Source organism: Ochlerotatus camptorhynchus, unplaced genomic scaffold (genome assembly GCF_037179485.1).
Source record: "Ochlerotatus camptorhynchus isolate MF236.1 unplaced genomic scaffold, CSIRO-AGI_Acam_v1.1 ptg000209l, whole genome shotgun sequence".
Taxonomy (NCBI): Eukaryota; Metazoa; Arthropoda; class Insecta; order Diptera; family Culicidae; genus Ochlerotatus; species Ochlerotatus camptorhynchus.
The window spans coordinates 1,598,890-1,609,423 of NW_027040699.1; the positions used below are offsets into that span (position 1 = coordinate 1,598,890).

General features: G+C 41.1%; 3 protein-coding genes across 3 annotated transcripts; 2 read left to right on the top strand and 1 right to left on the bottom strand.

The window, feature by feature from the left end:
- Positions 1 to 6,290: 6,290 nt before the first annotated feature.
- On the top strand, positions 6,291 to 7,603 carry LOC135703177 (uncharacterized). Its single transcript, XM_065224299.1, has 3 exons — positions 6,291 to 6,359; positions 6,429 to 6,776; positions 6,836 to 7,603. Exons 2-3 carry the CDS (start codon positions 6,435 to 6,437, stop codon positions 7,556 to 7,558), a joined length of 1,065 nt encoding a protein of 354 aa, XP_065080371.1. The 5' UTR covers positions 6,291 to 6,359; positions 6,429 to 6,434; the 3' UTR covers positions 7,559 to 7,603.
- Positions 7,604 to 7,636: 33 nt separating this feature from the next.
- On the bottom strand, positions 7,637 to 8,316 carry APC10 (anaphase-promoting complex subunit 10). The gene is made up of 2 exons (XM_065224311.1): positions 8,185 to 8,316; positions 7,637 to 8,106 (listed from the first exon to the last, which is right to left on the bottom strand). The coding sequence occupies exons 1-2, from the start codon at positions 8,291 to 8,293 to the stop codon at positions 7,658 to 7,660; spliced, it is 558 nt and encodes a 185-aa protein (XP_065080383.1). The 5' UTR covers positions 8,294 to 8,316; the 3' UTR covers positions 7,637 to 7,657.
- A 231-nt stretch (positions 8,317 to 8,547) lies between these two features.
- On the top strand, positions 8,548 to 10,463 carry eIF2D (eukaryotic translation initiation factor 2D). The gene is made up of 2 exons (XM_065224263.1): positions 8,548 to 9,355; positions 9,421 to 10,463. The coding sequence occupies exons 1-2, from the start codon at positions 8,633 to 8,635 to the stop codon at positions 10,417 to 10,419; spliced, it is 1,722 nt and encodes a 573-aa protein (XP_065080335.1). The 5' UTR covers positions 8,548 to 8,632; the 3' UTR covers positions 10,420 to 10,463.
- Positions 10,464 to 10,534: the final 71 nt, after the last annotated feature.

A 10,534-nucleotide genomic window follows, 5' to 3' on the forward strand; every position in this document is an offset into this window, starting at 1 on the left:
CAAGATTACTTACTTTTAGAACTACTTTTTATAGAACTCAATTTTGGGTTGTTTTGCTCTTTTCAACAAAAGTGCAAGTGAGAGACATCCATCAGTAAGTTTAAAGAACTCCCCGTTGTACTCTCCCGATGTGCGGTATAAGAGGTGAGGAGAAAGGAAACTAGTGGACTCTTTCATTCTGACGGTGTTCTTATGCAACAGCAGACGTGACGTGTTTTCTGCAGGAATAGGAATTTGAGCGGAGTTCTCTCTGTTTATACTCTTTAATATGATGCGCTTGACATAGATGGCCCACACAGACTCACGAAGAGCTACTAATTCCGATCAATAGCTGTGCGGCTTCTTCCTCCTTATATGGATGGTCATGTAGGCTGCAGCTCGCTGCTTGCAGGCAGCCTTTCTCTGTGTACTGGAGAACACCACCACTCGCCACGCAGTGATTGAATAAACACCTAGGGGCATCCCACTCTAAACTATAGCTCTAGTATCAATTAAGTATTTCCAAGTATCTGATAAGTATTCTTAAGTATTTTTAAGTATTTTAAGATTTGGATTTTTTAATCGTAGTGACCGGTTACTAATGTAGTTGTTTGTTGTTGTATATTCCGTCAATGTATTTCTTTTAATCACATATTAAAGCATAATAATACTAGTTTCAATATATTTTAAATTAAATGAAGTAGTGTGCTCATGTTTATAAGTAAGTATTTTAATTCTAGTTATGAAATAGTTCATCAAAAACATTTTACTTTCAGCGAACCAGTTAGAGCAGGGATAGTGAATTATTTATGATTTCGAACTGGCTGTTTAGTACGATATCAAACTTTTGAATTAAATTGTTTAGCTGGAGGTTAATGGTGTAGTTGTCGTCCGAACTCGTACACTCCCGATCATAAGTTTAAAGACACCCCCAAAAAAGGTATTGAATGGAACTTTCCTCGTAGACAAATTGTTCAATATGATTTTCAAATTTTGTGTGCTAAAAGTTCACCCAAAGTTACAATATTTTTCAAAATTTACTCTGAAGAATCGTGACTGATTTTCTCAGAATTGGGTTGGCCAAATTTCGAAATAAAAGTAGTAGTAGAACACTTATGCTATATCATTCATACCATTCAACAAATATTGAACGTAAAATGAGAGATCATTGAACAAAACATATTTGCATGGTTTTTTGGGGGTGATCGGTAGTGCAACTAGATTTCAAACTGAACTGCCGAAATAAAAGCGTATGTTGAATGTTAATTCGGCTAAGAACTATCAGCAAACTGCATGATTATGAAATTCTTGACTTTAAGCCGGCCAAGGATGCTTGGACTACACTGGTTATTTGCCAGAGGCCAATGAAGCATAACTACCAGCAATTCGTTGTGCTGGTGGGCTCGAAGTTAAACTAATTGCAATTGCCACTGGTGGTCGTATCGTACCGCGTTTTGATAAATTTACATCGGTAAAGATGAGTTATAACGGACTGGTGAGCGAGTTGAGTGAGTATCCTGATAGCAACCGAAAGCTTTATGTGAAATCAACATGAATTTCTCACTTTTACCCGTAAGTAAAGATAAGAAAATATTAATCTGTTCTGTAATTATAATTTATAACAAACCATTGATATACCAAATAAAACGATTTAGTTCCAACACGTTACTTATTTGTATCAATTTCATGTAAAATAATCGTAAGTTAAAATGTATGAATTTATTTAAAACCATTCCCCAAACAGTCCAAATTAAAGTGATAGAATCAATTAGAGAACGGTTCTGAGATTAACACGGAACGAATATGTTAGTTTGACCATGTCCAGCCTTATTACGGCTTAGATCTTATTTTGGGCCAAGTAAGCACAACCCACCCTTTACATCTATTTTTAGAACGAAGTTTTTCACAAAATGGAATATTCTCACTGCAGATGCCTTCCAAATTTATTGAACTTTCCGTACGTATCGTAATATTTGATAAAGAGAAACACATTGTGGAGATATTGTTAAAAATCTAACACTGCTTCTTGACGCCAAACTCAGCCTTCGGATTCTAAACTCGGCCTAATGCATTGAAACGCCATTCAAACGCAATTGAATTCACTCTTTTATTTTTTGAGAATAATGGGTGCAAACATACATATCACACTTTCTTATTGACTTCGTTCGGTAGATTTGGAACAGAAGTATCGTACCAAGCGCATAATTGACTTGTTAACGCCGTAATCATGGTTTGATTTGATGTTTTCTGCTAAATAGGCCCAAAATGGGCGATTAGGCCGAAGTAGCTCTCTACCCTAATAAGCCTTAAGCAGGAGAGCATCGAAGGTTCCAAATCCGAGGAAATGTGATTCTCTTCTTATTCGGCGGCAATCTATAGGAGATGTGGCTTTGCGAAAGGTGCAGAAAGCTTTCACAACTTCTTATTCAGCTTCAATCAGCCTAAAGGCCTGAAGTTATCGTCCAACGGTCAAGAACCTGATGGATGAAAAATCCATCTTTATGGAGACATGGTTTTGGGATAGAAACATTTGCTCAGGGAATTTGCTTCCACACGCAGTTTCTTCCACAGTAACTTTCCAAATAGTTCCTTATTCTTCCTTTGAATGACATGTGAATCGGTTTGGCAATGTAATATTCCTTGAATCAAAATCGTCTCCTCCTCGATTCCTACAAAAAAGGAATAAATTACTTGATTTTTCTAAATACGCACACACAAATTCTCGGAAGACACCGAGTAAATAATCGAATGAAATCTGTCTAGCAACGGAGGTAACAAACTAGCGCTAAATATTTCTTAAGTATTTTTAAGTATATGAAGGATTCTTAGATATCAGTAAAAACTTTCTGAGTATAATGCGAGAAATACAAAGTTTAGAGTGGGATGCCCCTAGATAAACACCGAGATAAACACCATTTGGTGAGACCGGAAGGAATTCAACTTCGAAATATGTGTCAGGAAAATCGCTTTTCGGAGGCAAACGGTGATTATTTTAATTATCATAGCAACAGTTGCACATTGGTGCAATTTTCAATAGTGACATTTTGAAAAATGATATAGTCTTAATTTTAAAAGATTCGTAGAAAAAAATCCTATCGATTGGTGTATTCAGAATTAAAATCGATCATCTCTGGATCAAAATCAGACCACTTTCATGCTACGACCGACTTTGGTGTTTGAAATTGAGTTGTTTAGGGGTATTGAGGTAAATACATATTCGTTATCTGCATTGAAAATGGAACCGAAATCCAAAATTTCATCAATTTTGGTACACTTGAACTATTTTAAATCAGTACGATTACATTAGTAAAAATCACCATCTTAGCGCCCCTTGGTGGGGCTTTGTATGGGAGCGAGCTGTCAATGAATAGATTTAGTGTCAACGATCAAAAATTTAAATCTTGATTTAAAAATCGAAATGAATGTCTACGAGATCGATAAAAATATCGTTGTGCTCAGAAAACGAAGCTCTATCAGATAATGTTTAAAAATTGGTATATTTTTTGAAGTTAAACAACCCAATTGCACCCCGAATGTTGCCTTTAAGTACATCCCTAATAAAAATTGTATGGTTAATTTGCTTAACGACGTGTTCTGGGTCCACGCAAACCAACATCACCATCGGGTACAGAAAGTGTTATCCAACCTGATGGTGACCCAAATGATGACCTTGACCACCACACACGGTGATTGGAACTGAATCCGATCAACGATTAAGGCCAACCTTTATAGCTAGCTGCTTGGTGGGAGTCTTTCGTTTTGAACTGGAGAACACCACCACTCACCACACGGTGATTGAATAAACACCGTTTGGTGGTGGAATTCAACTTTGAAATCTGTGTTAGGGAAATCGCTTTTCGCAGGCAATCGGTGGTAATTTTAATTATCATAGCAACAGTTGTACATTCGTGCAATTTTCGACAGTGAAATTTTGAAAATTGACAAATTCTGACAAAATGACAATTTTTCTGATCGATTGGTGATAAAATTATTGAAATTGGTCCAGGGGCAGCTGCGTAATTAACGTTCAAAATCTTTCATAATTTTGTTACATGTTTCATATTCGGTTTTCACAAAGTGTATCCCCATATAGAAATAACAAGTAAATGAAAATTACTTTGACCCGCTTTACCTACTTTTGGGTTCCTGCACTATAGTGCCGAGATGAGTGAAAAGAACTTAATGTTGGGTACTTTTTTCTAACCGTGTAAAGCCCTATACAGCAAAAAAAATGTAATATCGATCAACGTAATTCAAGCTGATGTACGAAATAATGATGTAATAGCAAAAAGCAGATACAATATTACATCAATGGATGTAATTTTGTTCGCAAAATAGATGTACATCGTACAATGTAATATTACACAACCGATGGATTGACCTGGTTGCAGCAGTTTCGATGTAATATTCAACAACTTTTTTTGCTGTGTACAGTAAAAGTATGGACGACTGTCACCACAAAACTAAAAAAAAAGCTGTTCCAATCGAGCAAAGCGGTGCATTTTGACGGTTCGATTGGAACAACTTTTGACAGACGTCCATACTTTTACTGTAGGGCTTTAGTTTCATCGTGTTGACCGAGCTGTCGAAACTTCAAACGAAAAAATATATTTACTGGCAACCATATCCTCAACCATAACAACATAACGCTAACGATCCTCCTGCGACTCCTTTGCTCCCTTGATTTTTGCCTAAAGGCCCACGCACATTAGATCCGGATCGGACGCGTTGCGGCAAAGTGACAGCTAAATCTATTGTATAACTGTCAAATTTACGTCAACGCAACGCAAACGGATCTAATGTGGGTGGCCCTTAAGAGAAGAGGTGACAATACGGGCATAGAGGTTACGGGGGCGAAAATGAACCACTTTGACGTGAACCAGCTGGCTGATTTCATGTGCGTAAGATAGAGCTACACAGAAAAAATTTTGTTGAATTTACATCCAAACTGCTGCAACCAGATCAATCCATCGGTTGTGTAATATAACGTTGTACGATCTACATCGATTTTGCGAACAAAATTATATCCATTGATGTAATATTGTATCTGCTTTTTGCTATTACCGAGGCTATTACATCATTATTTCATACATCAGCTTGAATTACATTGATCGATATTACATTTTTTTTTGCTGTGTAGTACGTTCAGACTACAGAGTTATAACATGTTATAGCGCTATCTTGATGGTGGTTTCTGTGTTGCAATTATTTGACAACCGTTATAACATGTTATAACCATAGAGGTAACTCTAAAACGCTGTAAAGACTGGATAGTTATAACATGTTATAACGGTTGTCAAATAATTGCAACACAGAAACCACCATCAAGCTAGCGCTATAAAATGTTATAACTCTGTAGTCTGAACGTGCTATAAGACCACTGGGTCCCGAAGAAAATCATTATTATTTTTGGCTCACTCAGTACCAGAACAACGGTCCCAATCAGTCCCAAGCTATTTCACTCACCCCTGCATGTTCTGCATGAATCCACACACCCCTGATGTTATCTGTCAAACTTTCATAGCGAATCAAAACAAACATAGTGTAGTAATAGAATTTCAACTAGAATAGGGTACGTTAATCGATTGCTTGGGACCAATAGGCTACTAAAGTGGTGAGCCAATTTAAAATCGTTAGTTTCGTATTGATTGTTGTTATAACTCTCCAGTCTGGACAGCGTTTAAGAAGCCAATTGGCACCTCTTCCTCTTTGCTAATGTAATCGTATTTATTTTTAACAGTTCCAGTCGTTCCAGTTTACCAAAATTGGGTTCTTTAAGGGTATTGCGATAAATGCATATTTGTAATCTGCATTAAAAATGGAACCCAAACCCTAAATTTCATCAATTTTGGTACACTGGAACTATTTTAAATAAGAACAATTACATTCGCAAAAATCACCTTATTAGCGCCCATCGGTGTCACTTTGTATGGGAGCGAGCTGTGAGTTTAGTGTCAAACAGTGAAGTTATTTTTTTTTGCTTTAAATCTTGATTTAAACATCAAGATGAAAGTGTGTGGGTTCGAAAAAATATCGCTGTGCTCAGAAAACGAAGCTCTTTCAAATGATATAAATATAAAAATCGATATATTTTTCAAAATTAAAGAACCCAATTGACAAAATTTTGGATTTCGGTTCTGATTTTAATGCAGATTTGCATTTACACCCTTAAAGAACCCCATTGAGTGAATGAAACTCAAATTTGAGTTGGTTTAATCGACCGTGAAACTTCACGCGTGAAGTAACGGATTACAATTTTGAGAACTCTTCGACCCCTCGCAATCTACTGATATCGCGTGAAGAAGAAAACCCTCAGAAACACAAACAAAATTTTTCCACCAAAAAATTAAAGTTCTCTGGTAAAAAATAAAATTCGACAGGTAGGTAAATGTAAACCGTTATTTTAAAACACCATATACCTAATTCAATTTTACTATTGATATCGTCAGCTCAAAATGACGCACACTTGCGTGATCTGCAACGACTACCCGGAGAAGAATCCCGACTGTCTGCTGTTTCCATTTCCGGACAAAACCGACTACCCGGTCCAGTATCAGAAGTATCTCACCGTGTGCGACATCCAGGAGGCATCCCTGCCGGCCAACGTCGTACCGCACATTTGCGCGACCCATTTCAACGATGACTGCTTCGACGAAGACGGCAATCTGATCGAAGGTTCCCTGCCCAGTGCCAATCTGGAGCGGATCGAAATCGAAGCTTACGCCGACGAGGATTTCCAAATGCTTGAAGAATATGAACCCCTGTTCAATGTGAAACCAACGGCTGCGGTAACGGTGGTATGTGGAATTTTGATATTAAGGTTTGAGCTCGCTACAATTACCATTACAATTTTCAGGAGGAGCCGGTTACATCTTCAAGTGAGCCTCCGGCAATTGAAACGGAAACGCTTCTCGTTCCAAAGACAGAACCACTTGAGATCATGGATGATGTGTGCATCGTAGAAGAGGCAGAGATCAAAACCGAAGCACCAGAGGTGGACGAAGGCATTCCGGATCCGTTCGATAATATCAAACCGGCTGAGGATGGCGGCAAATGCTGTATCCTATGCGGCGACAGTGAAGTCAAAAACCCCAACTGTCGTTTGTATGTGTTTCCGAGAAAAATTCCAAAAATCTATCGCAAATGGATGCTAGCTGCCAAGTTGAATATGACTCAGTACCAGGACAAGGACATCTATAGCTGCCAGAAACACTTCCCGGAAAATGGATTCTTTGCCGATGGGAAGTTTATTCAGAGTTGGGCTACTCCAAAGCTAAATTTGCCTGCTAGAACAGCGAAAAATTCAAATCCAGCTGTACCATCCGAGCCACAGATGATCTTGCTGAATGCCGAACCCGGACCGTCATCGTCCGGGGCTGGAAGCTCAACTGGTCCTCAGATAGTTATCAAGGTGAATCCGGCGAACAGGAAGAATGCCGAAGCGTTGAACATTGATCCGGACAGCTACGCCAAGACGTTTGCAAAGGTCGTAATGGAACTCATGCCCCGCAAGCTCCACTACAACGGCGAAGAACGGCCGGTAACGGGAACGATCGTATTCCAATCGAATTTGTTTTAATTCAACTTGACAATAAATTACTTTATTCCAACCAAACTAAGATATCAAAAGAACTTTCGGATCATTAAATTCTTCCAGTTTATACTTTTCCAATCTAATCTACCGTATCGTGCGGAACTGCTGAAATTCGATCGTACTAAACGGGCCGAACTGTTCCAACGGATAGGTCGTCCCTTCCGTCGGCGAGTGGACCCTAATCTGCCGCATGTGCGTGTCCCTCCCATTCTGATGGTTGCTAATGACGGCAATCTGAATCATAAACGTCCGCATCGGAATGTCCCGTACCTCCTTGATCGGAATACACACCCACCCGGATGGTTCGCACAGGTCCACCACTTCGACCTCTTGCAGATCGTTGAAATGCGTCCCGCAGCGGATCGAAATCCGGCTCGGAGTGTAGCTCTCGTCCAGCTTGTAATCGGAATAAATATAGATCTGACTTACCGTGGTTTTGCGGGGGAATTGAATGTTGACCAGATGCGGCAGCTGGCCGTCCGATTGCCAGTACGTTTCCATCGAATTATCTCGCAACTGTTCCACGCCGAAACCTGGTGGAACAAATCGAATAAATGGATGAGTGAGCGAAGTGATTTGATCGAACCATCAGGAGGAACTGGAGTACAAACCGGGTTTACAAGAAGACAAACTCCACACCGCTTGAGAACCGACTTCCCGAACAGCGCCGGACCTTTCCTCGGTTGTGGGACAAACGTTTGCACCTGTTTTCACACTCATTTTTGAATTAAACTTTTACCAAATTAGAATTCGACTTCAATCTTCGCTTACCGGCGTTTGTTTGCATTTTGTTTAAACGAGCTAGCGTCTGAATCCAACGTTATTTACATGAAATGAACTCGAAATGAACGAAATCAACCAGCTTCACGAACCTCGACACATTTATATGGCAACACTGGTCACACGACATTTTTGGACCCCTCGCTTCTTAAATCCGTTTGACAGTTAAGCACAACAACAAAAATAATCTCGATCCCACTCGTTCGTCATCATTCGTGACACCGCAGCAGTAAAATTTCGCTCCGACATTCGTGAAATTTCCCGTGAAAACAACGCATCATGTTCATCAAACCATTCAAAGTGAAAAGCAACATTCTGGTCACGGGATCGGAACGAAAACGCCTAAAGCAACGGGCCCAGGCTCAGTTCGGAGCGTCCGAATCGTGCTCGCTGGCGGAACTGTTTGGCAACAAGTGCAAGGTCTGTGTAGTCAAAATCGTGACCTACAGCGAAACCCCCGTAACCGTGTATACCAGCGATAAGCGACCAGTGTTCTTCGAGCTGGACACCAAGCTCATCCCAACGGTTTACACCCTGTGGACGTGCCCCGATGTAGTGCCACACTTTACCACTCAGCCGGGAGTGCTTCCCAAGCTGGCAAATGGTGCTGATCTAATGATTCCTGGTATTGTCCGCTCGGGGAACGATATGAAGTCGTGGGGAAACCACCGAAGGGACGATATCGTGGCGGTGAATTTGACATCCAACAAGGCTGCGGTGGGGGTGGGGCTACTGGCCCACTCGAGCGATGATTTGTACATGTGCGGTGGTCGGGGGGTTGCCGTCCGAATGATGCACGTTTTCGGTGACAAGCTGTGGGGAATGGAACCATCGGTTTGCCAGCAGGTTCCCCTGATGGACGCGATGCAATCCGTTCCGAAGGCTGACGATTTTCCTCCTCTGGGGGCGGAACCCGTGGTGCCGGTGGTAGATAAGAAACAAATGGCCGAAGTGACAGAGAAGCTTGCCAACGTGGGCCTAAATGCCGATGCGGGAGAAGAGGTAAAGACTGTGCTGAACTTAGGGTGCGAATTTTTTTTTTAATATTGCTTCTTATTTTTTTCTAGGATGGCGAACCGGATGTAGAATCGGAAGAGGAAACCCAGCCTGATCCAGACAAGCTTATCAAGTCGGCCTTTCTCAATGCCATCAAGCTGCAGGGCAAGAAAGTTGCACTACCAATCCTGACGAGCACGTTCTACCCGCAGTACGTTCAACCGGAACTGCCCGATGGAATCGAAATGAAGCGTAGTTCGTACAAAAAGGTCGGCACCTTCTTGAAGGAAATGGCCAACGATGGGATAATCCAAATTAAGGAAGAGAAGAAGGGTATCGAGAAGATTGTTGCAATCAATCTGGAACATCCCGATGTGTTGTCATTCTTTCCTTACAAAATGAAGAAACCGGAAGATCCGGAAGCCAACACGGTTGAACAGACCGCTTCTACTCCACTACTGCTGACAAAAATGGTTGAAATGTACGCCGTGAACGAAGCGACTGAAAAGTTTTTCGGTAGCGTTGGAGTTGCTTTGGGAAAAGCGTTGGATGAAACTCAGGCTCGGAATTACGTCAAAGACTACGTAGGCAGGAACAAGCTGATAGATCTGCAAAGTAAACTAGTCACCCCGGACGATACGTTGGCGCAAATTTGTGGTGGATCGGAAACGATGCGTTACACCTTACCGCAACTGTACGAAATAGTTTTACGGAACATGACCAGCACCTTTGAGATGCGCAGCCAAAAGGGACCGGTTACGAAGGGCGGCAAACGAGCAATAATCCATCTGACGACCGCGACTCGATCAGGCAACAAGAAGGTCACCCTCATCAGCAATCTGGAAGACTACGGAGTGAATGTGACGGAATTTGCCAAGGCCGTTAAACTGGGAGCGGCTGCCAGTACCAGCATGACGGAGGTGCCCGGAACGAAGGGCGAACAGCTGCAGGTCCAAGGTAACCACATCAAATTCGTGTTCGACCTGCTCACCGGAACCTACCAAATTCCGAAAGCATGCATCACGGGGTTGGAGTTTGCCAAGGAGCAGAAAAAGAAGAAGAAAAAGTAAGGTAAGTGCGGGACTTGTTTGATCTAAAATATATTTATTGCGATCGTGTAGAAAAATGTTGTGATCAATTCGGATGACATTGAGTCCTTAAAAAGGTCGCTTAAAAAAGGTACGA